General features: G+C 44.0%; 1 protein-coding gene across 2 annotated transcripts in view; it reads left to right on the top strand.

Annotated features, from left to right (window-relative positions):
* pdhx (pyruvate dehydrogenase complex component X) overlaps nt 1-23,753 on the top strand; it is a 213,990-nt gene that overhangs the window by 83,249 nt on the left and 106,988 nt on the right. For both annotated transcript variants that reach the window (XM_072591847.1, XM_072591846.1), the window contains exons 4-5: nt 14,315-14,517; nt 15,005-15,103. In XM_072591847.1, the coding sequence (XP_072447948.1) occupies nt 14,315-14,517; nt 15,005-15,103 (302 nt within the window). The remainder of the gene's footprint in view (nt 1-14,314; nt 14,518-15,004; nt 15,104-23,753) is intronic.

The following is a 23,753-nucleotide window of genomic DNA, read 5'->3' as shown; positions in this document are numbered from 1 at the left end:
ACCATCGTTGATTTACTCCATAGTTACCACTGATTTAATTAATTGGCTTTAAATTCCATGATTTGGAGATGCCGGTGTTGCACTGGGGTGGACAAAGTTAAAAATCACACAACACCAGGTTATAGTCCAACAGGTTTATTTGGAAGCACTAGCTTTTGGAGCGTCGCTCCTTCATCAGGTGGTCATCAGGTCACCTGATGAAGGAGCATCGCTCCGAGAGCTAGTGCTTCCAAATAAACCTGTTGGGCGATAACCTGGTGTTTGTGATTTTTAACTCCATTGCAGCTTATGGAATTTAAGTTATGTGAACCTATGCCCCTAGGTATCTAGATTAGTAGTGACATTGCCACAATACCACCACCTCGTCTGGGCAAGTTCTTGGAGTACTGTAGGGTTGGAATAGATTAGATTAGATTAGATTACTTAGTGTGGAAACAGGCCCTTCGGCCCATCAAGTCCACACCGACCCGCCGAAGCGCAACCCACCTATACCCCTACATTTACCCCTTTTTACCTAACACTATGGGCAATTTAGCATGGCCAATTCACCTGACCTGCACATGTGCAGGTTAGGTGAATTGGCCATGCTAAATTGCTCGTAGTGTTAGGTAAGGGGTAAATGTAGGGGTATGGGTGGGTTGCACTTCGGCGGGGCGGTGTGGACTTGTTGGGCCGAAGGGCCTGTTTCCATACTGTAAGTAATCTAATCTAATCTCTGGACTGTGGGAGGAAACCGGAGCACCCGGAGGAAACCCAGGCAGACACGGGGAGAATGTGCAAACTCCACACAGTCAGTCGCCTGAGGCGGGAATTGAACCCGGGTCTCTGGTGCTGTGAGGCAGCAGTGCTAACCACCGTGCCACCCACGGTTGGAACTCAAGGATGAGAATTTCAACATAAAGGCATTACTACCCTGAAAACCCTGGTAGAAGAGTAGGCAAGTGATGGATGAGTGGGACTTGCTACAGATTATGGAATGGACTGCTAAGTTTGCCAGTAAACTGTGTGTGTAAATCATTATAGCCTGTTACATGAACCTCAGCGGTGCTGTGGACAGACCGTGTGAGCTGTTTACATATAATTGGATAGACCAGACCATAAAATACATTTTGTCAAGCAATAATGAGCTTCACTTCAGTTAGCACAGTATGCCTCTGGAGAAAATACTTTGTTTTGTTTAGAATATAGAACATTTACAGCGCAGTACAGGCTTTTAGGCCCAAAATGTTGCGCCGACCTGTGGAACCAATCTGAAGCTTATCTATCCTACAGTATTCCACTATCATCCATATGCTTATCCAATAACCATTTAAATATCTGTAAAGTTGGCAAGTCTACTATTGCAGGCAGTGCATTCCATGCCCATATTACTCTGAGTAAAAATACTACCTCTGACACCTGTCCTATATCTATCACCCCTCAATTTAAAGCTATGTCCCTTCATGCTAGCCATCTTCATCCATGAAAAAAGGCTCTCACTGTCCACCCTATCTAAACCTCTGCTTATCTTGTATGTCTCAACTAAGTCACCTCTCAACCTTCTTCTCTCTAAAGAAAACAGTCTCAAGTCCCTCAGCCTTTCCTCATAAGACCTTCCCTCCATACCAGGCAACATCCTAGCAAATCTCCTCTGCACCCTTTCCAAAGCTTCCACATCCTTCCTGTAATGCGGTGACCAGAACTGTACACAATACTCCAAGTGCAGCCGCACCAGAGTTTTGTATAGCTGCAGCCTGTCCTCATGGCTCCGAAACTCAATCCCTCTACCGATTTAAAAACTAACAGACTGTATGCCTTCTTAACAACCCTGTCAACCTGGGTGGCAGCTTTCAGGGATCAATGTACCTGGACACCGGGATCTCTCTGTTCATCTACACTACCAAGAATCATACCATTAGTCAAGTACTCTTTATTCCTGTTACTCCTTCCAAAGTGAATTAGATTCATAGAGATGTACAGCATGGACACAGACCCTTCGGTCCATCCCATCCATGCCTACCCAGTTATCCAAACTCCATCTCGTCCCACCTACCAGCACCCTGCCCATATCCATCCAAACCCTTCCTATTTGTAGACCCATCCAAATGCCTTTTAAAGGTTGCAATTGTACCAGACTCCTCCACTTCCTCTGCCAGCTCATTACAGCTCTGGCAGTACCACACTCTGCGTGAAAAAGGTCCCTTTTATATCTTTCTCCTCTTGCCCTGAACCTAGTTCTGGACTCCCACAAACCAGGGAAAAGACTTTGTCTATTTATCCTATCCATGCCCCTCATGATTTTGTAAACCTCTATAAGGTCACCCCTCATCCTCCGATGCTCCAGGGAAAACAGCCCCAGCCTGTTCAGCCCCTCCCTGTAGCTCAGATCCTCCAACCCTGGCAACATCCTTGTAAATCTTTTCTGAACCCTTTCAAGTTTCACAACATCTTTCCGATAGGAAGGAAACCAGAATTGCAGGCAATATTCCAACAGTGGCCTAACCAATGTCCTGTACAGCCACAACATGACCTCCCAACTCCTGTACTCAATACTCTGACCAATAAAGGAAAGCATACCAAACGCCGCCTTCACTATCCTATCTACCTACGACTCCACTTTCAAGGAGCTATGAACCTGCACTCCAAGGTCTCTTTGTTCAGCAACACTCCCTAGGACCTTACCATTAAGTGTATAAGTCCTGCTAAGATTTGCTTTCCCAAAATGCAGCACCTCGCATTTATCTGAATTAAACTCCATCTGCCACTTCTCAGCCCATTGGCCCATCTGGTCCAGATCCTGTTGTAATCTGAGGTAACCCTCTTCGCTGTCCACTACACCTCCAATTTTGGTGTCATCTGCAAACTTACTAACTGTACCTCTTATCCTGGCTCACATCCAAATCATTTATATAAATGACAAAAAGTAGAGGATCCAACACCGACCCTTGTGGCACCCCACTGGGCACAGTCTCAAAAACAGCCGTACACCACCACCCTCTGTCTTCGACCTTTGAGCCAGCTCTGTATCCAAATGGCTAGCTGTCTCTGTATTCTGAGAGATCTAACCTTGCTGCCCACTCTCCCATGGGGAAACTTGTCAAACGCCTTACTGAAGTCCATATAGAGCACATCTACCACTCTGCCCTCATCAATCCTCTTTGTTACTTCTTCAAAAAACTCAATCAAGTTTGTGAGACATGATTTCCCATGCACAAAGCCATGTTGACTATCCCTAATCAGTCCTTGCCTTTCCAAATACATGTACATCCTGACCCTCAGGATTCCCTCCAGCAACTTGCCCACCACCGAGGTCAGGCTCACTGGTCTATCGTTCCCTGGCTTGTCCTTACCACCCTTCTTAAAAAGAGGCACGCCACGTTAGCCAACATCCAATTTTCCAGCACCTTACCTGTGACTATTGATATAAATATCTCAGCAAGAGGCCCAGCAATCACTTCTCTAGCTTCCCACAGGGTTCTCGGATACATCTGATCAGGTCCTGGGGATTTATCCACCTTTGTGTTTCAAGGCATCTAGCACTTCCTCCTCTGTAGATGTTACCATCCATTTCCTTAGTGTGGAAAAGGATATGGAAGATATAGAATGTAAATGCTGATGCAAAATACTAGTTTAGTATCTTTCTCATTTTCTGCGGCTCCACACAAAGGCCACCTTGCTCATCTTTGAAGGGAGTAAAAACAATGACGGCATATGCTGGAAACCAGATTCTGGATTAGTGGTGCTGGAAGAGCACAGCAGTTCAGGCAGCATCCGAGGAGCTTCGAAATCAACGTTTTGGGCAAAAGTCCTTCATCAGGATTAAAGGCAGTGAGCCTGAAGCGTGGAGAGATAGCTCGAGGAAGGTGGGGGTGGGGAGAAAGTAGCATAGAGTACAATGGGTGAGTGGGGGAGGGGATGAAGGTGTTAGGTCAAGGAGGAGAGGGTGGAGTGGATAGGTGGAAAAGGAGATAGGCAGGTAGGACAAGACTGGACAAGTCATGGGGACAGTGCTGAGCTGGAAGTTTGGAACTAGGGTGAGGTGGGGGAAGGGGAAGTGAGGAAACTGTTGAAGTCCACATTGATGCCCTGGGGTTGAAGTGTTCCGAGGCGGAAGATGAGGCGTTCTTCCTCCAGGCGTCTGGTGGTGAGGGAGCGGCGGTGAAGGAGGCCCAGGACCTCCATGTCCTCGGCAGAGTGGGAGGGGGAGTTGAAATGTTGGGCCACTGGGCAGTTTGGTTGATTGGAGCGGGTGTCTCTGAGATGTTCCCTAAAGCGCTCTGCTAGAAGGCGCCCAGTCTCCCCAATTTAGAGGAGACCACATCGGGAGCAACGGATACAATAAATGATATTAGTGGATGTGCAGGTAAAACTTTGGATGTGGAAGGCTCCTTTAGGGCCTTGGATAGAGGTGTGAGCGCAGGTTTTACAGTTCCTGCGGTGGCAGGGGAAGGTGCCAGGATAGGAGGGTGGATTGTGGGGGGGGTGGATTGTTGGCGGGGGGGGGGATGGACCTGACCAGGTAGTCACGGAGGGAATGGTCTTTGCGGAAGGCAGAAAGATGCGGGGAGGGAAATATATCCCTGGTGGTGGGGTCTGTTTGGAGGTGGCGGGAATGTCGGCGGATGATTTGGTTTATGCGAAGGTTGGTCGGGTGGAAGGTGAGCACCAGGGGCGTTCTGTCCTTGTTACGGTTGGAGGGGTGGGGTCTGAGGGCGGAGGTGCGGGATGTGGGCGAGATGCGTTGGAGGGCATCTTTAACCACGTGGGAAGGGAAATTGCGGTCTCTAAAGAAGGAGGCCATCTGGTGTGTTCTGTGGTGGAACTGGTCCTCCTGGGAGCAGATACGGTGGAGGAATTGGGAATTCGGGATGGCATTTTTGCAAGAGGTTGGGTGGGAAGAGGTGTAATCCAGGTAGCTGTGGGAGTCGGTGGGTTTGTAAAAAAAAAAAACATGTCAGTGTCAAGTCGGTCGTCATTAATGGAGATGGAGAGGTCCAGGAAGGGGAGGGAGGTGTCAGAGATGGTCCAGGTAAATTTAAGGTCAGGGTGGAATGTGTTGGTGAAGTTGATGAATTGCTGAACCTCCTCGTGTGAGCACGAGGTGGCGCCAATGCAGTCATCAATGTAGTGGAGGAAGAGGTGGGGAGTGGTGCCGGTGTAATTACAGAAGATCGACTGTTCTACGGAGCCAACAAAGAGACGGCATAGCTGGGGCCCATACGTGTGCCCATGGCTACCCCTTTGGTCTGGAGGAAGTGGGAGGATTCAAAGGAGAAATTAAAGGTGAGGACCAGTTCGGCCAAACGAATGAGTGTCAGTGGAAGGGTACTGTTGTGGACGTCTGGAGAGGAAAAAACAGAGGGCTTGGAGGCCCTGGTCATGGCGAATGGAGGTGTAGAGGGATTGGATATCCATGGTGAAGATAAGGCGTTGGGGGCCAGGGAAACGGAAGTCTTGAAGGAGGTGGAGGGCGTGGGTGGTGTCTCGAACGTATGTGGGGAGTTCCTGGACTAGGGGGGAGAGGACAGTGTCGAGGTGCCCTATTCTCTCTCGTTACCCTTTTGTCTTTAATGTATTTGTAAAAACTCTTTTGATTCTCCTTTAATTCTACTTGCCAAAGCTATCCCATGTCCCCTTTTTGCCCTCCTGATTTCCCTCTTAAGTATACTCCTACTGCCTTTATACTCTTCTAAGGATTCACTTGATCTATCCTGTCTGTACCTGACATATACTTTCTTCTTTTTCTTAACCAAACCCTCAATTTCTTTCGTCATCCAGCATTCCCTATACCTACCAGCCTTTCCTTTCACCCTGACAGGAATATACTTTCTCTAGATTCTCGTTATCTCATTTCTGAAGGCTTCCCATTTTCCAGCCGTCCCTTTACCTGCGAACATCTGCCTCCAATCAGCTTTTGAAAGTTCTTGCCTAATACCGTCAAAAATTGGCCTTTCTCCAGTCTAGAACTTCAACTTTTAGATCTGGTCTATCCTTTTCCATCACTATTTTAAAACGAATAGAATTATGGTCACTGGCCCCAAAGTGCTCCCCCACTGACACGTCAGTCACCTGCCCTGCCTTGTTTCCCAAGAGTAAGTCAAGTTTTGCACCTTCTCTCGTAGCTACATCCACATACTGAATCAGAAAATTTGCTTGTACACACTTAAGAAATTCCTCTCCATCTAAACCTTTAACACTATGGCAGTCCCAGTTGATGTTTGGAAAGTTAAAATCCCCTACCATAACGACCCTATTATTCTTACAGATAGCTGAGATCTCCTTACAAGTTTGTTTCTCAATTTCCCTCTGACTATTGGGGGGGGTCTATAATACAATCCCAATAAGGTTATCATTCCTTTCATATCTCTCAGTTCCACTCAAATAACTTCCCTGGGTGTAATTCTGGGAATATCCTCCCTCAGCACAGCTGTAATGCTATCCCTTGTCAAAAATGCACCCCACCTCTCTCTTTCCCCCACCACCTCCCTCTTTCCCCCACCACCTCCCTCTTACCTCCCTTTCTGTCCTTCCTGTAGCATTTGTATCCTGGAACATTAGACTGCCAGTCCATGTTTCTGCAATTTTTATAATATCCCAGTGCCGTGTTTCTTGTGCCCCGAGTTCATCTGCCTTCCCTGTTAGGTCCCTTGCTTTGAAATAAATGTAGTTTACTTTATTAGTCCTACCTTGTCCCTGCCTGCCCTGAATGTTTGACTCGCTTCTGTTCTCAACTGTTCCAGTCTCAGAACGATCTCATTCCTCACTACCTCCGTGGGCCCCAATCCTTCCCACCTTACTAGTTTAAGTCCTCCTGAGCAGCTCGAGCAAATCTCCCTGCAAATATATTCGTCCCCTTCTAATTTAGTTACAATCCGTCCTCCTTGTATAGGTCACTTCTACCCCAAAAGAGCTTCCAATGATCCAAAAATGTGAATCCTTCTCCCATACACCAGCTTCTCAGCCATGCTTTCATCTGCTCTATCCTCCTATTCCTGCCCTCATTAGCTCGAAGCACTGGGAGTAATCCAGATATTACTACTCTTGAGGACCTCCTTTTTAAATTCCTGCCTTCAGAATCGCAACCTTTTCCCTTTTTCCTATGTTGTTGGTTCCAATGTGTACAATGACCTCTTGCTGGTACCTGTCCCCCTTGAGAACATTCTGCACCCTCTCTGAGACATCCTTGATCATGGCACCAGGGAAGCAACACCCCATTCTGATTTTTCGCTGCTGGCCACAGAAACGTCTGTCCCCTAACGCAATTGATCTCTTGGAACCCGACGTTACCCCTCATTGCATTAGAGCCAGTCATGCTACATTCCCCTGTGAATCGATCACCCCCTACATTTTCCAAAACAGCATACTTGTTTGAAATGGGGATAGCCACAGAAGACTCCTGCACTCATTGCCTATCTCTTACCTTTCCTGGAGTTAACCCATCTATGTGACTATATCTGAGACTTTTCCCCCCTTCCTATAACTGCCATCCATCACATACCGCTGCTGTTGCAAATTCCTCATTGCCTCTAACTGTCTCTCCAACTGATAGGATTCGCAACCAACAGCATTTATTGCAGATATACTCAGTAACCCATAAACTCTCCTTAAACTCCCGCATCTGACAAGAAGCACATATCACTCTACTAAAGGCCATTTTTACTCTTTCACAGTCTACAGACCCAGAAAATAACACCGTCTGCAAAACACTGCCCCAGGTTAAATGAATCGTTATGGCTAATATTTTAAGTTTAATCAAGAGACGTATCTCAAAAATCAAATAGTCAAGCAAGAACCCACTCTACTCACTGCTGCAGACTTTTTGTAGGCCACATTTAAAACAATTTACTGATCTGTTTGTGTGCTGTAACTTCGCCCAAACAGGTCCTCCAACATCAGTTGTAAATTTCACTGTTTGTTAATTTTTCCAGACGCACTCCAACGTCCAGTGATACAGGAGTTCAAACAGTAAAGGCAATAATTGTGCCTGTTCACTGTGGTGTCAGTTTCTTTCTCTCAACAACATTTTGTCAAAAGCCTTTGATATTCCTGGTAAATTGTCCTGATGAGCTGAAGACTAAGTTAGGAGAGTAACATATATACTCTGTGAAGAGGGCTGATTGGCTGGCAAGTAGATTCTGATTGGTAGGGAGGCCGAAAATACTCCATTTAAAACTTGGTTCACTTTTCCAATCATCCAGGTTGATTCGGATCCTTCAAGGCAATGAAGTGAACCAGGGAATAGGTGTCATTTACTTTGCTGAATTGAGACAGAGTAGTGTGTGCATTCTTTGCCTGCAAGGAAAAGGGCCCTGTGTATTAGCATATGTAACTTTCAGTACATGAGGGTGTGCGCCACAGCTTGAACCCACTATACCTGTAAAATTTCAACAAAGTAAGTGAAAGCCATTCACTGGTTTGTTTTTCAGGGCAGTACCTTGACTAATCAGATTAACCTGCTTGATCCCAAAGTTAAATAAAACTTGGAAGTTATCTATCAGTTGTTATTAACTGGTGCACTCTGTGACATGCATGATTGGTTGACAAATTGTTTCGAAACCTATTAGCTCTCATGTAGTGTAAACCACCTTGTTCCTTTACTTTGGTATTTCTTACAAATTGCTCTGAAGAGTGCCAGATGAAAAATTTAGACCAAATCTCTCTTCATCAGCAATACTTGAGCTCTGTACCACCAAATAATTAATACTATAGCAAGTTCAATATTCCACCAGAGAAAATCTCAGACTTCAGTTCAATAAATTTGCTAATATATGAGCCATGAAAGGATGCCACACAAATGGTAGTACTTCAGTGAAGGGAACCTGTCATACATTCCCAGTCTGCCTTGAGCAATGCTGATATAGAGCTGGGCTCTTAAAGGCTTCAACAGAGCTGTAGCAAGTCAAGCTTCTCTTTAAAGAAAATCGCAATGTTAACAGGGCAAAGAAGACTAAAAACTAAATGTGTCCTTGCCAGCATCCCATCTATCTTGAGTTTGCTGCTCTGCAATTACCTGGAGTAGAGGGAAATATTTGGAGAGAACAAAATATGAATTTCCAAGTAAATGGTTACAGTAAATTTACCACTGTAAACGCCATGACCAGCTGTCTCTAGTAGCCATACACACAGATAATGGGGACCACAAATTCGACTGGGCCAACACAATGATCATAAGACAAGCCAAACACAGGACAGCCAGAGAATTCCTAGAAGCATGGCACTCATCCATGGATTCTATGAGCAAGCAGATAGACCTGGACCCAACATACCGATTATTACAATGAGCAATCAGAAGCAGCAAGAACGGAACCAAGCACATTCCAGAGGACACAGTACAGCAGCGCTTCACAGGAGGCTCCAAAACACTGAAGATGTCACCCAGACAGGGGACAAAACGTCAACAAATCAACTTTCCAGCTCAGTGAACATACCCACAATCACGACAACTGGCACTGGAGCTACAAATCTTTACACAAACCTTGAATTGTAAACTTACACCAGCAGAAATGTCGGAGTTTATGAAAGAAAATTTTATCATGAAACAGCACCAAAAGTGTTTTCGGCCCATTTTGCCTATATGGATGCTTTGAAAGTGTTATCCAATTTTAATCCCACTCCTCTGCTCTTTGTATTTCTTTTCAGTAAGTAGTTTACTAAGTTACATTACGCAGACACCATCCATCAACGCTATTCACCTTAACACAGCGAACAGATTGTGATTCATTTCGTGAACATTGATAACTGTTTAAAACCTAATGCAAACTTGGTGGCATTTATTAAATACTTCAGGTGTCCGTGAATTACTCTGGAGATTTTCATTTGGTTGAGATTGAATTGCTAAACAAATTCTGAAATGGGTTGCAATACAAAAATCATTTTCTTTCCTTTCTGAAAATCTGCCATTTAAGTAAATTGTTATCCAAGTACATTAATTTTCCTCAGGAAAGTTGCAGGGTTTGTCGGATTGAGCTGTACAGGTGTCCGAGCTGGTAATAGAAAATGCCAGAAATAATCAGCATCAACATTTAGGAAAAAGAAACAAAAATTCACATTTGTGTACAGCTTCTTAATTCAGAAATTTTGTCACAACTCAACTAGATGGTGAATGAAATACTGGAGCCTAGTCTTTCTTCACCTGCAAACCTTTTACTTGCAGGACAAACATTGGACAACATCCACCTCCAATCAGTATAAAATACTTTTTAAGTCTGTTCCTATGTATGTGTATATTTAGTGTATACAATGTATATAATGAATACACATACCTATTAATTTTAATTGACCATGTAGTGACATGTTATGATACATCCTGGATGGATGGCTGAAACCTGACCATCTGACTCCAGTAGTGACACAAATGAGTCCCTAGTTAAGACTCACTACTTGAATAGGATTAATATCCAATTGGTACCCACTTAACAATGATGAAGGATATGCACCCAACCCTTTGCTCAGTCTTGCCTCCTTTACTGCTTAATCCCTGTATTTGCAGTACAATATTGGAAATGTCTTAAATGTACCAGTACAAGTATGCTTTTCCTGTAATTCTAGAAGTGATGGTATGGAATTACGAGTGGACTGTTTACCTTCCTTCTAATAGATAGCAAGAACATAAGAATGGAAGTATGTTATTTTTGCCTCTTGACTGCTTCAGAAACAGTGTCTTACAGCATGGAAAGCAGCCCCTTGACTGATTGTATCTGCACTGGTCATCAAGTACCCAACTACGCCCGTAGTTTTCCAGTCCTTGATCCATAACCTTGAAGGCTATGGCTCTTCAAGTGGTCGTCTAAATACTTTTTTAATGTTGTAATAGTTCTTACCACTACCACCTTTCAAGCAGTGAGTTCCAGATGCTTAATACCCTTTGGGTGATAAAAACCCTAAATCCCCTGTAAACATCCTGCTTTTTAGTTAAAGTGTAAGCCCTCTGATTATTGATCCATCTACTAAGAGGGGATGTTTCTTCTTCTTCACCTCATTTAGTAGTCTAAGACTTATCTCTGCATTATTTACCTCACCAACTTTTGTGTCATTTACAAACTTCCTGATTAAACCTTCTACATCATATTTAGAAAAGCAAGGGACCCAGCACTATGCAATACGCCACTGGACCCACTTCCAATCACAGAAACAACCTCAGCCATCACCTTCTGCCATTAAACTAAGTTTGAATCTAATTTGAGAAGTTGCCCTGGATCCATTGGGCTCTTACGATCGAGACTGATTTCCCACGTGAGCCCCTGTAGAAAGCCTTAATGAAGCCTCCATGTAAACTATATCAATTGCACTACCTTCATCCAGTCAACTAATCGTCTTTTTGAAACTCTCCGTCAAACCTGTCAAAAATGCTGTCCACCTGACAAAGTTGTACTTGAATATGTTTGATTAATCTTTGTCTCTCCATGTAGAGATTAATTTTGTCACTCAGATGTTTTTTCCAATAGTTTTCCTCGCATTGTCCTATTGTTTCCCAGTTTCTCACTGCTCAATGTAGATTTTTGTATGATTTGATTCTTCCAGTCCACTTTGGCCAGATCCTGTCTTGTCTTATTAAAGTCAGCCTTCCCTTCTTTTCTCTCTCTTTCCCCCCCCCCCCCCCCCCAAAAAAAAAGCCATCCATGCCTTTTTCCAGCCACCGTTGAATCTTATTGAGTTACGGTCACTGCAAGCACAGGGCCTGGCTTTGTTTCTTCAATTTAGGTTCAGCACTGCCTCTTGTAGGACTTTCTACACACTGACCTAAAACACTGCACCCCTTGCTATTGAGTCTTCTACCACTGTACCTCCTCTTTCCTTTCTGCTCCCATTTTGTGAAGCTAGCCTCTGAGTGCACTTCTAGAGGAACAATACCTGTCACCATTCTTCACCGCAGTCTGTTCTTGAGAGAAATTCATTCTGAGGTGCTTCTGACTGTCTGCCTGCCTCCCTTTTTTTTCTGGCTGGTGATCGGTCAGTCATTACCTCCCTCTCTGTGTTTCCTTACACTGCTGGTTGACCATGTCTAAAAATGAGTTCTCCACACTTAGTCTCCCCCACACACTAGTAGCCAGTGAAAGCTTCAAAGCCTGGTCTTCAACCAACCGAACCAGTGACGCTTCCTGCAGATGCAGTAATCCAGACCCTCGGGTATTTAAGATTTGCCACATGCTGCAACGTAGAACTGAGTTCCCCTGACATATCTTGCATTCAAAAACTCTTCACTGAAATGTAAGCCAAGTATAAAACTAATTAAGCTGCTTATAAAAAGCTCGAACCCTTCACTTGCCCTAATAAAGTGGACATTCATTGTATTCAATGCTAATCTGTGACTCGACTCCAATTATCCATCATTTCCCTGTGTCTCTTCACAGTTTCTGTTCACAAAATCCCATCAATCGCAGGTCTAACAATAACAATTGATCAAGCATCAATTGCTGCTTGCCACAGAGAGTTCCAAACATTTACCACCCTTTGATGTGAAGTGTTTCTGATGTTTCAAGTGAATATATAATTAGCTATGTTTTTCGAATGCTAGCTTTTATTTATATTCAGACATGAAAGCGTAGTTCTCAGAAGTTTGATATGACAAGATGTTCCTTGGCAAGGTTACCTATTATTTCGTTGCTTTCTTTCCAAGCTTTTGAAAACTCAGTGTTAAAGGTCATGAATGGAGTTGTTGTTCACCAGATGCAATGTGGAAATATCAAGGCAAGTAGTGAATAACAGCTTTCACAGCAATGTGAGTGTTCAGTATGAGAACAGGGGCAGCTCCAGGAGGGCTTTAACTGAAAGTGAAGACACACATTGGACCGGCATTTCTTTAAAGCAGTGCATCAGCTTTTTGGCCACTTGTTTTTTTTTGGCAGGTACTAAGGACTTGAGGGTTCTGTGTCTGCTGTCAGTTAGCTTCCTCATGTCATTTTCCATATAGCCATCCAGCTCTGAGCTGACATGGCTCGTTAAGAAATCAACCTGTAGCCAACGACTACCTATAGCAAGTCATGGGAGCAGAAGCAATGCAGTTGTTGCCAGGAATGAAGACAGAATTGGAAAAGGTAGTGACAAAACCAACAGAGCAGCAGCAGAACTGGAGGAAATGCAAGATTGGATTTAATGTAAACCTAACAAAACTCTCCCACTCTGTGTTAGGTTACCTTCGTCTGTAAAAACTGACTAGTTCTCACCTCCCTCGCTCTCACTTCTTCAGTCTATCCTTCTGCCAGCTCTCCTACTTCCAACTCTGTGGCTGGGGAGACATTTTGTTCTGGCTTATAGATTTAATGCTAATTACCGCAGCACAGTCCCTTGAATTATTTTTAATTTATATAAAGGAGTGAAGAAGTTTGCAGTGATGAAGTACAAGTCAAATGTTATCATAGTTTCAAATCAGAGATAGGAGGACAGTTATGGCAGTGTTATAATCTCATTCACTGAGAAAGGACATGATTCCAGATTTAAGTTTCTGATTCTGGTTTCTCATTTTACATTGCAAACTCCTTCCTAAAAACTGCTTTTCAAAATGTCAAACTTGTATTATTTATGGAAGCTTTTTAAATTCTTCAGTATTTAGCTGCCGAATGTTTCTCATTGATAAAGGCCTGGATTGTTTTGCTTTGAAGCTTGAATTGTCGCTGAATCATTGTTTCCTGCCACCATCACTAAGACAAGCAACATCACATTGTTGTGGGGAGAAATGGAGAAAATCCAGGGCAACTGAAAATGGTATTGTCTTTGCCGCTATCAGCTAAATTCCAGCAGGAAATCCCATCACCTATTCTGTGGTTAAATCATCTTGTTTCAAGAATTACCACCAAAATATGCCTACATCCTCCTGCTGAATTGTGAAAGGCTCGCTGTAAGCTACCCTTAAAATCAACACTCAATCTTCCACTGAATAGTATTTTAAATCCTTCATGTTGATGAACAGGACGCATGCATGACTGGCTGTTCATATAGGCCAGTGGCCTCTGTGTTGGGTAGTTGACATAAGCAAGGCATTAGCACTAAAACTTACTGTTCAGTAAAAATTTATGAAGGAGAAAACTGCCAATGGAAAGAGTATTTTTGCGTGCAATTTGTAGGGTATTGAATCTCATTCTATAATAGATACTGTATGGCACTTCCAGCTAGACCACATTGGCAGGAATGTAGATCCACTCCGGGCTAAAATAGATGTGGTGTCTTGGTCTGGATTGTAGTACAGTAATGTGTAATTTTGGTCTGTACTGTACTCTGGCTGTGAACTGTACCGCGCTTGGGGTGTGGTTGCACGCTGGGTCACACTCTCTGGGTATGGCTCTGTGCTGTACTGCATGATGCTACAGTCTGTAATACAACTTTTGATCTATGTCTGCAGGTCGAAGAAGGAACCAAAGATGTCATTTTGGGGTCTTTAATTGCTTTACTAGTGGCAGAAGGTGAGGACTGGAAACAGGTTGAAATTCCTGTTGAAACAACAAGTGTTCCATCACCCGTTCAGAGTGCTTCTGCAGCAATGGAACCAGCAGCACCTCCGGCATATAGCTCCAGCGTAGTACAACCTGTACCTGGCAGAAGAGAGTAAGTACACAGCAACTGTCTGCTAACTTTGTATATTTTGTGCAGTACATTCACAAAAGTCTATTTAAACCAAAATTAAAAGGCTTTGAACTCAGTAAATTCTTGAAATTTCTTTGCAGGAAAGACTTTCTTATATGGCACCTTTCACAACGTCAAAACAGTCCAATGCTTTTTTTTTTCTTCCGCTGCCAGTTCTGCACTTTTGAAACTTAGTCACTGTTATGACACAAGAAATGTGCCAAATTTTGCACAAGAAGCTCTTACAAATAGCAATTTGAAAATGACCAGTTAGTCTGTTTAGTGATGTTTAGTTGAGTGAGACCTATTGGTGGAAACAGAGGAGTAGTCTGCTGCTGCTCCTCAACAGTAAGGAGGACCTTTCTTCACATCTCAGTCCAAAGATGATGCTTTGGACTGTGCAACACTTGTGTATCTCTAGCCCGGAGTATCAGCCTGGATTATCTGGCTTTTCATTTAATGTTAACAGAACCCGTTTGAGCCCAGCTGCCCGCCAGATCCTGGAAACACATGGGCTTGACCCAAGCAGCACAGCCCCGACTGGACCACGAGGAATTTTCACAAAAGAGTAAGTATAAAACTGTTTGGAATAGATGTGTATTTGATAATTTGGCTATGTTGCATATAGACTGCTGGCAAAACTGAACATATGGTCATGTACAGTGCTGGTAAATGAAGAGAAATGTTCAAGTGTGACTGCAGTGTAGTTGTAGATATATAAAGAAAGTTTTAAGTAATATCATGCTAAGAAGAGTTTTAATTGCTTGATAAGACTGCCAATGTGTAAAACCAAGAAACAGCTGCTTAATTTTGAACTGAAATAGTCACTTGTTGGTATTGCTCGTGAGAGAGTTGTTACAGATAAGGAAAGCAACTTGCATTGGCAGTTTGTAACTGTGATTATAAAAGAAGGTAATGTAAAATAAGAAGAAAGGAAAAGACAAAGACTGTCTGCTGCTGGATTTCAGAGTAGGCAGCAAAGTACCAAGGTCAGGACGTTGAGAACGCAGAAGTTGAGAGAGAGAGAGAGGACAAACATGAAACCAGAGGCCAAAGCTATTTAGACCTTGGCTCCATGCTCAATAATTGCAGAAGTAAGCATAGAGCGTAGCGAGACATCTGAAGGTATACATGTGGTTCTGTGGCCAGACAGATGGCATAACCAAAGAAGCATTGGAAACGTAGAAGAGGCTAGAATCAGGAGCTCGAGATGAAGGCAACCAAAAAGACTTGACAAAAGCCCTGTATAAAAGGACCTAGAGCATGAGGTGGCGAGTCTAAAATTGACCCATGAAGCCTGGACATAGATAATGATAACAAATTGACAAAAAAATACTTGTAATAGATGTTGAAATCTTTCCTAGAAGTAAAACATTCAACTGTATGTAGATTGACCGACACTTTGAAACATACTGTATCAAGCCACCAAGTGGTCACTTCACACTACATACTCACACAGAACTGAGTGTATACACTATTCTAAAGTTTTTACAGAGTAGTGGCAATGTAGTGATGTTTTGATCTAATTGTTTATGTAGATTGCAAGTAATTCTTAGCTGAAGATATGGAGTTGATATTTGGGAAATTGTGAAAATGTGTCATGCCTAATTTTATCCCTGCTGTGATTTTATTTTTAATTTGTCCATGAAAAATTTGTAATATACTGGGCACAGCCTAAATATATTATCTTTTATTTCACAAAGAGTAGCAAATTAATGAGTGCACAGTTTTCTAATGTGCAGTTGGGACTTACACAACTTAGATATTGGCTGATTTGAAAATTGTCTGTCAGTCCTCTTTACTGGTAGAGGCAAAGCTCTCTGTTAATCCCTGTGTAAGTAAATTTGTCGCTGTCGACACCAAGAGACTTTTTCCAATCCTTTTCGGTAGCGTACACATCACTTCAGGATAATGTAAATCTCAGATTCGAATTCCATAATTCAAATCACTTCATTATAGTCAGTGGTTGCCTCCTTGCAAAGATGTCACTATCATTTTTGTTTAAACCCTGTTCCGATGGAGGCTAACTAGCTTTTATAAGACCCACCTTACCTGCAACTTGTCCCAATGCCTCTTTAATCTGATGCCTACCCTCATACACTGGCTTTCTATTCACATGCTGAATTCTTCTGTATCGACGTTCACCAACCCATGGGACTGGGAGTAATCCTCAGACTATTGTTTTAGATTCTTGTACCGAGCTCCCTGCGATTGGCTTACAGTACCTCACCTCCATTCCTACATATGTAATTGGCACCAAAGTGACCCATAACCTCTCATTGATCACATTTTCCCCAGAAGAATGACTTGCAGCCACTCCCTGGCAATATGCAAGCAACATACTGTCACGTTAATGGCCACGAAGTACCCTGTCTGAACTCCTATGGCATCCTATATGACGAAAGCTCTGGCACTAAACCCCTGCACCCAGGCCCTGGACTGGACAGTCATTCTTTTTCTGTCTGTATACTTCTAATCCGTGATGTGACCACCTCCCTCAATGTGCTATCCTTTGCCTCGTTGACTCACATCAGTGAGACAAGCAACTGCTTGAGTTCTGAAACCCAGAGATCAACCTTGTGCAGTCAGTGATGGTTCACACATACTGCAGGATTTGGCCAAGCTGACCTGGCATCCTACAGGTTTAAAAATTATTGCTTAAGAGTAGTCGAAAGTACTCACCAGTACTCACCAATTAGCTGCATTCCCTCATACCAAACAAAAGCCAGCCTCAGGAGGGAGTACCCTGTACAGACTACCTTCATTGCCTCTCTAACAGCTCCCATCTCATGCTACTTTCAATGTGCAAACACGTCTGTGGCATTTATTTGTAATTTAGATTCGAGGCTCAGGTGTCAGTATGTGCTGAAGCAAGTTCTGATTCATTCTGGAAATGACAGTACTCACAGGTCTGCATGTGGTGTTAAAAGGGAGGCAGGATTCAAGGCCAACGACCATAAACAAATCTGATTTTTTAAAATTTTCTTTTTAAGAATACTTCTGTTGAAGTAGCAGTTGGAACAATATTTTAGGGTAAATCACCATTGGCCCTTGGATTATGCCTAATTGTTTGGAAATTAATATAGAATTTTTATAGAAAATTTAGTTTTTTTTGTGGGGAAAAAAGCTCTTGCTATCTTAGCTGACATTTGAAATGCAAGCCATCTGTGTGTTTTGCCTTGTACATTTATAACCAATTGCTGACTTGAATCAGCATACGTTGATGCTAATTTGTCAGTCACGTTGAAAAGCAATGAAGGTTCGTGAATTTCTCATTAGTCAGTTTTTGTCTGTGCCCTTACTGAAATTTAGTGTTAGTTTATTTCTCTTTTAGCTTACATCAAAGAAGAAACTAGGAATCTCACCACAACAATGTAGAGGCAATGGGCACATGTCACGTCTGACCTCAAAAGGTCCTGGTACCAATATCCACTTTCAAAATGGAAACCCTTTGCAGTATGAGATGAGTGTGCGTTATTGGCTGCATGATGGTTTAGAACAAGGGACAAGAATTACTCAAGAAATAAACATTTTGAAGTTTTTCATCTTTCACTCATCAGGACAATTCACAAGAAATACCAAACTAAAGGAAAAGCAGCATTTATAATGTATGAGAGGGGAGTGCTGATTGGTTAGCAGGTAGACTTTGGTAAAGACATTACCATAGAGAATGCAGAAATCATGATGACTCACATACAACAAATGTGGTAGTGGTAGTTTAGCGCACCAACCCGTACTCCACTGAAGCCAGGTGCCAACTGTCAGACTTGTCCCTCGACCACTACCTCCCCTCCCATCACCACCTATTGTCTCCCAGACCATCCACAACCTCATCACCCCAGGGATCACCCATCCACAGCCTCCAAACTCATAGTGCCGGAACTCTGCACCGCCTGGTTCTACCTCTTACCCAAAATTCACAAACCTGACTGCCCAAGTCAACCTATTGTCTCAGCCTGCTCCTACCCCACCAAACTTATCTCCTCATACTTTGACACCGTCCTGTCCCCCCTGGTGCAGGAACTTCCACATACATTCAGGACACCACCCAAGTCCTACACCTCCTCCATGACTTTTGGTTCCCTGGCCCCCCCCAGTGCCTCATCTTCACCATGGACATCCAGTCCCTGTACATGTCCACCCACCATGACGAGGGTCTCCAAACCCTCTTTTTTTTTTCCTCTCCCACCAACCCAACCAGTACCCTTCCACTGACACACTTATTCAATTAGCTGAGCTGGTCGTCACCCTCAATAATTTCTCCTACGAATTCTCCCACTTCCTTCAGACTAAAGGGGTAGCCATGGGCATCCACAAGGGCCCCCAGCTACACCTGCTTCTTCGTTGGGTATGTGGAATGGTCTAACTTCTGCAGTGACACTGGCACTATTCCCCACCTTGTCTTCCGCTAAGTCGATGATTGTGTATTGGCGCCACTTTGTGCTCTCACAAGGAGGTTGAACAGTTCGCCAACTTCACGAACACCTTCCACCCTGACCTTAATTTGAGCAGGACCATCTTGGACACCTCCCTCCCCTTCCTGAGCCTCCATTTCCCATGACCGACTCAACATCTACTTCAAACCCACTAACTCCCACAGCTACCTGGACTACACCACCTCCCACCGGCCCCTGTCGAAATACTATCCCTTACTCCCAATTCCTCTGCCTCCACTGCATCTACTCCCAGGAGCATCAGTTCCACTCCAGAACATCTCAAATGGCCTCCTACTTGAAGGACCACGATTTCCCCTCCCATTTGGTCAACAGTGCCCTCCAGTGTATCGCCTTCACTTCCTGTACCTCTGCCTTTGAACTCCACCCTCCAAACTGAACAAGGGCAGAACCCCCCAGTCCTCACCTTTCACCCCACCAATCTCTGGATATAATGCATCATCCTCTGCCATTACCACAACCCACAGTCATACCCCACCACCAGAGATATATTTCCCTTCCCTCCCCTATCTGTACAGATCATTCCCTCCAAGACACCCTCATTAGGTTCTCTCCCCTTCTTCTCCTTTCCCCCGACACACACACACACACACACACACACACACACACACACACACACACACACACACACACACAGTGTAAAACCTATACCCACACCTCTCTCTTCACCTCCATCAAAGGTCTGAAAGGATCCTTCCATTTCCGGCAGAGATTTCCCTGCGCATCCAAAACACCTCTTCTACTGTGTCCGTTGCTCTCAATGTGGTCTCCTCTACATTGGGGCGACAGGACTCCAACTTGTAGAGCGTTACAGAGAATATCTCTGGGGCACATGTATCAAACAACTCCACCGCCCTGTGACTGACCACTTCAATTCCCCATCCCACTCTGCCAAGGGCATGCAAGTCCTGGACTGCCTCCACCGCTAAATCCTAGCCACCCGATGCCTAGAGGAGGACAGCCTCATCTTCAACCTAGGGACCCTCCAACCACAGGCATCAATGTTGATGTCAATTTTTTTGCTCATCTTCTTCATCTCCTCCTCCACACCCACCTTATGCCAGATCCAGTCCTCCAACTTAGCACCGCCCTCTTGAACTTCTCCCACTTGTCCATAGTCCTTCCCATTGATCCACCCCACTGTCTGCTTCAACCAATCACCGTCACCCCCACCTGCATCCACCTATTGCCTTCCGAGCTACCTTCCCTATCCCCCAGCCCCAACCCTCTCCTATGTATCTCTAGCCCCCTTGGGCACCACCCCCCCCCCCCCCCCCCCCCCCCCCCCCCCCACCACACACATTCCTGATGAAGGGCTTATGCCTGAAACGTCAACTCATCTGCTCCTTGGATGCTGCCTCACCTGCTGTACTTTTCCAGCGTCACACTTTTTGACTCTGATCTCCAGCATCTGCTGGCCTCACTTTCAACAAATGTCTATTGTCTACAAGTTGAAAATATGCAAGAGGTACAACATTAGGTTTCACTGCATTGAAGGTGTTGCACTCAACAAATATGGTTGCAAGAGCTGGCCTACAGGGATCCCATGGCATCAACACCTACAGTGAGTTGCTTAGTTCACAAGTTCAATAAAATCCTTGAATTTCCTAATGTCTTAATGGGCTCCATCCTGCACTCATAGTCACACTTAAAATGAAAGAGTTAAATGTGCTCCCTTTCCTTGATGTCTCATTAGAGGAATCCGTTAAGGGATTCCCTGTTGCTATCTGCTACAAATACACTTTCACTATATTTGTGTTGGGATTCCTAAAGTTTCAAGTACTATGTGATTGACCTTGTTGGCAACCTTGTAAATAGGGCCCAAACCATTTGTTCTAAGTGTAAGCTTGATGCTGAAATAGGGCAAATGAAGCCATCCTATGTGATAGTGATCAGGTCATTTCTTTCTACATATCACACAATCGCAGGAAGGGGCCAGCACACTTGCTCCTGAAAAGTACCTAGTGTACCTTAGATAACCTCAGAAGGGTAAGTAACCTGAAAAGGTTGAGCAGCAAGTGTTGCTGGATGTTTTACACAGCTACTATGTTACACTAACACGAGTGATGTCACCACTAATGTAATGCTGCTGTTAAGTCAAAAAGTTCACATGCCTGGTAATGTGATAGTCAGATTTCAGTGATGGTATGTTGACTGTATTTCCAACAGATTGGCAGATATCAAGCACAATGCCTAGTTATTGACCGTACCTAATCAGTCTGCAAGACTCTCAACATAGCATCTAACTCTGTAATTCTACAATTGAATAGCATTAATTAAATCATCCTGAGTGTGCAAAGGATTACTGTGATGCCCAATTCAGAATTGTCAGTTGGGCTCATAGTACAGCAAACTGGTGTGTACTGTAAAAGTACATACATTAATGCACAGGGGTCTGCTCTTTGCAGACAGAACGTGTACACACTACACCTGTTTGAACTCCTGATGTGGAGGTGCGAGTGTTGGATGAGGGTGGACAAAGTTAAAAATCTCACAACACCAGGTTAGAGTCCAACAGGTTTATTTGGAAGCTCTAGCTTTTGGAGCGCTGCTCCTTCAGGTGGTTGTGGAGAATAAGACCATAAGACACAGAATTTATAGCAAAAGGTTACAGTGTCATGCAACTGAAATGATATATTGTACAAAACTGGATTGCTAAGTCTTTTGATTTTTAGAATGAGTTGCATTCTAAACTCTTTACATATTAGAGTTTAGAATGCAAATCCCAGAACTTCTTTTAAGTCACCTTCTTAAGATAACTTAAGGTTTTACATCAAAAGGTGAGATCTCAGCTCAGTCAATACGTTAAAGGTATGAGGTTAGAGTCTCTGTATCCTAATCTTCTGTAATAGAGTTATAGAGATGTACAGCATGGAAACAGACCCTTTGGTCCAACCCATCCATGCCAACCAGATGTCCCAACCCAATCTAGTCCCACCTGCCAGCACCCGGCCCATATCCCTCCAAAACCTTCCTATTCATAAACCCATCCAAATGCCTCTTAAATGTTGCAATTGTACCAGCCTCCACCACATCCTCTGGCAGCTCATTCCATGCATGTACCACCCTCTGTGAAAATGTTGTCCCAAAAGGTCTTTTTTATATCTTTCCCCTCTCTCCCTAAACCTATTCCGTCTAATTCTGGACTCCCCAACCATAGGGAAAAGACTTTGCCTATTTACCCTATCCATCCCCCTCATAATTTTGTAAACCTCTATAAAGTCACCCCTCAGCCTCCGACGCTCCAGGGAAAACAGTCCCAGCCTGTTCAGCCTCTCCCTGTAGCTCAAATCCTCCAACCCTGGCAACATCCTTGTAAATCTTTTCTGAACCCTTTCAAGTTTCACAATATCTTTTCGATAGGAAGACCAGAATTGCACGCAATATTCCAACAGTGGCCTAACCAATGTCCTGTACAGCTGCAACATGACCTCCAAACTCTTGTACTCAATACTCTGACCAATAAAAGAAAACATACCAATTGCCGCCTTCACTATCCTATCTACCTGCGACTCCACTTTCAAGGAGCTATGAACCTGCACTCCAAGGTCTCTTTGTTCAGCAACACTCCCTAGGACCTTACCATTAAGTGTATATGTCCTGCTAAGATTTGCTTTCCCAAAATGCAGCACCTCGCATCTATCTAAATTAAACTCCATCTGCCACTTCTCAGCCCACTGGTTCATCTGGTCCAGTTCCTGTTGTAGTCGGAGATAACCCTCTTCACTGTCCACTACACCGAAGATAGTCAGATTGGTTCGTTTTCCAAAGTGGTATTCACAAAGTATTACATGGAATGATTGCCTGCAGATTTGAGCATTTTTTGAGTAAAATATAATTTATCTACAAATATAATTCTGCAAATTCAAATTCACCCCATAGACTTGTGTGTGAGCATGCATGCGTGAGAGAGACCGTGAATGTGTGCGTGAGAGTGTGCGTGTTTGCATGTGTGAAAACTTGGTTTGTAGGTGTGATGGAGTATAAGCCTGCAAGAATATATATATATGAGTGTGTGTGTGTGTGTGAGAGAGAGAGAGAGAGAGAGAGAGAGAGAATGGTGTAGTGAGGTCACCTGTAGTGTCACCTGAACCCAAGGTCTTGGTTGAGGACATCCAGACTTGGCTATCAGCCTCTACTCAGCCACTTTGCGTTGTTGTCTATCCTGAAGTCCACTTTGGAGGATGGTCATCCGAAGCCAAATGTCCCTGACCACTGAAGTGTTCCCAACTGAGAGGGAACCCCCCCCCCCCACCCGCCGTCTGGTGATTGTTGCACAGTGTCCATTCATCGTAACATCTACTTGGTCTCACCAATGTATCATGCCTCTTGGCATCCTTACACGCAACATATGAGGTAGACAACATTGGCGAAAACACAGGAGTACCTGCTGCGTATACAGTGGGTGGTGTCCCCATGCGTAACGATGGTATCTGTGTCAACCCTCTGGCGCATCTTGCAGTGGTTGCCCTGACAGGGTTGTATGGTGTTATGGTCGGTGTTGACTTGAAGGCTGGGCAGCTTGCTGCGAACAATCTTTTTTCATGTTTGGCAGTTGTTTAAAGGCGAGAAGTGGAGGCATAGGGAAGGTCTCGGCAAGATGCTCATCGATAATGTGTTGCAGGCGACGTAGAACATGTCATAGTTTTTCGTGGTCTTATGCTCCACAGCTACCTGATGAAGGAGCAGAACTCCGAAAGCTAGTGCTTCCAAATAAACCTGTTGGACTATCACCTGTGTGACTTTTAACTCTTTGTTTGAACT

This window comes from Chiloscyllium punctatum, chromosome 22 (genome assembly GCF_047496795.1).
Source record: "Chiloscyllium punctatum isolate Juve2018m chromosome 22, sChiPun1.3, whole genome shotgun sequence".
NCBI lineage: Eukaryota > Metazoa > Chordata > Chondrichthyes > Orectolobiformes > Hemiscylliidae > Chiloscyllium > Chiloscyllium punctatum.
The sequence above is the reverse complement of the archived record's forward strand: the minus strand, read 5'-3'. Positions and strand labels throughout refer to the sequence as shown.